The sequence below is a fragment of the Gekko japonicus genome, unplaced genomic scaffold (genome assembly GCF_001447785.1).
Source record: "Gekko japonicus isolate JY-2015 unplaced genomic scaffold, Gekko_japonicus_V1.1 scaffold149, whole genome shotgun sequence".
NCBI classification, from domain to species: domain Eukaryota; kingdom Metazoa; phylum Chordata; class Lepidosauria; order Squamata; family Gekkonidae; genus Gekko; species Gekko japonicus.
Window position 1 is genome coordinate 653,154 of NW_015172556.1, and position 2,208 is coordinate 655,361.

The 2,208-nt window shown below is 40.4% G+C and overlaps 1 protein-coding gene across 1 annotated transcript in view; it reads left to right on the plus strand.

Moving 5' to 3' along the window:
* WNK2 (WNK lysine deficient protein kinase 2) overlaps positions 1-2,208 on the plus strand; it is a 172,864-nt gene that overhangs the window by 133,981 nt on the left and 36,675 nt on the right. The window contains exon 23 of the mRNA XM_015421185.1: positions 942-1,153. Within this exon, the coding sequence (XP_015276671.1) occupies positions 942-1,153 (212 nt within the window). The remainder of the gene's footprint in view (positions 1-941; positions 1,154-2,208) is intronic.

A 2,208-nucleotide genomic window follows, 5' to 3' on the forward strand; every position in this document is an offset into this window, starting at 1 on the left:
TGAGAGCCAACACACACAGTGTGAACACACAGGAAAAAAGTTTGCTACTACGACTGTGTGACATGATCTGAGATAAATGAAGCCTTCATCTTTACCCTAAAATAATCATATCCCACCTTTTCTGTATCAGCATTTATATAGTTTAAATGACCAAGGGGGTAATGCCTGTCCTTTGTATATCACATATAGAATAGCCAGGCTAATTTTCATACAAATAAGGAGGATCTTGGTTCGGATCATCTGGTCTTTCATATTTTTAGTATGGCTGAATTCATTCATGATAAGAGTGAGTTAGGAAGCCCTTGAGTGGGGATTTAGGGAGTGGGTTTTCTCAATCTAGGCTTGGATTTGACTGTTTTGCAGTAAAACAAATTGATTTTCCCCCATTTCAGTCAGATAATTAGATCTGGATAAGAAATACTATAGGAAGAATAGTCCATTAATGTATTCATCCTGAATATCATGTTAACAGTACAAAAATATTGGACACCGTTTAAGAAATGATATCTTAATATTGCATCCAGAACTGTTCTGTCACATGGATCTATAGGTTGTTATTAAATATCCTAGAAGAACAGCCAAACATCCCCTTCCTTTAAAAATTGTAAATGGGTGTGTGCAGTATAAAGTTTTGTATCTGGGAGTGATAAAATTCTCAATTTTTATAGGTCACAATATGCTACAATGAAGCTTTTGTGCAAAATATTCCTGATATCAAATTAAAAGCTTGGTATAAATGAGTAGCTCAGGAGTTGTGCTTGGCCCAGTAATGCCTTACAACTGAATCCATGTTGAAAACAATTGGCTGTATATACCATGAGAATATTTTATATGTGTGTGTGTGTGTATTTATCTATCTATTATATACTTCCTTACAAATTCATATATTTGACTCAACCAGTGTGTAAAACCGATGTATACCTAACATTTTTATTTCTCAGACATTTGAAAGAAATTGCTGAGCTGCAAACTCAACAAAAGAGGGAAATAGAAGCTCTGTACGTTCGTCTGGGGAAACCCCTGCCACCTAATGTGGGATTCCTTCATTCTGCTCCACCAAGTGGCCGTCGAAGAAGAACCAGCAAGAATAAATTAAAAACTGGAAAATTATTAAACCCTGTACTTCAACAGCTCAAAACAACATCTCATACAAGTACGTTCAGCAGATATAAAACTCTCTTCTATAGGTAATTTCACCAGCACTGTCCTTTTGCTTTAATTTTTTTGAGGTACATTCTGAAAATGTCTTCTCATGGCAACTCAACCTGCTGAGAAAATATTTGTGTGTGTGTTATAGTTACATTATTTGACCAAGAACTAAGAGAGAAACCATTAGGGTGGATTTGGTTATATTGCCTTAACACATTTTCCTGATTATTTAAATTAATAAGCACATCTAATGTTAATGCATTCAACAACACCACAACAGTGCGTCCAAATATCTGAAAAAGAAAAACAGTAGGACTTCTGATGATTCAGGGTATAAGCCAGTATCTTGAATGCAAAAGAGTGTTTTTCTGCACCTTTATTCTTCAGAATTACAGCCCAACTCATTTCTAGCCTCTCCCCACCCTCATTACATAGGGTTGCCAGGTCTGGGTTGGAAAATACCAGGAGACTTTGGGGGTGGATCCAGGAGAGGGTGGGGTTTGGGGAGGGGAGGGGCCTCAGCATGGTACAATGCCAGAGTCCACCCTTCAAAGCAGCCATTTTCTCCAATTTGGAGAGCCAGTTTGGAGAGCCAGTTTGGTGTAGTGGTTAAGTGCGCGGACTCTAATCTGGGAGAACCGGGTTTGATTCCCCACTCCTCCACTTGCACCTGCTGATGTGACCTTGGGTCAGTCACAAGCTCTGGCACAGCTGTCCTTGAAAAAGAGCAGTTTGTGTCAGAGTTCTCTCAGCCCCACCCACCTCACAGGGTGTCTGTTGTGGGGAGGGGAAGGGAAAGGAGTCTGTAAGCCGCTCTGAGACTCCAAGTGAAGGGTGGGGTATAAATCCAATCTCCTTTCTTCTTCTCCAGAGGAGCTGATCCCTGCCAGCTGGAGATCAGTTGTAAAAGCAGGAGATCTCCAGGCCCCATCTGGAGGCTGGGAACCCTATCATTACAGCTTTATTTTTTTACAGGAAGTTCATCCCAGTGCTCTCATCCTGGCAGCCCCCACCATCCACAGACAGAATATTTCACATATGGTTCAGCAGTTCCTCCTA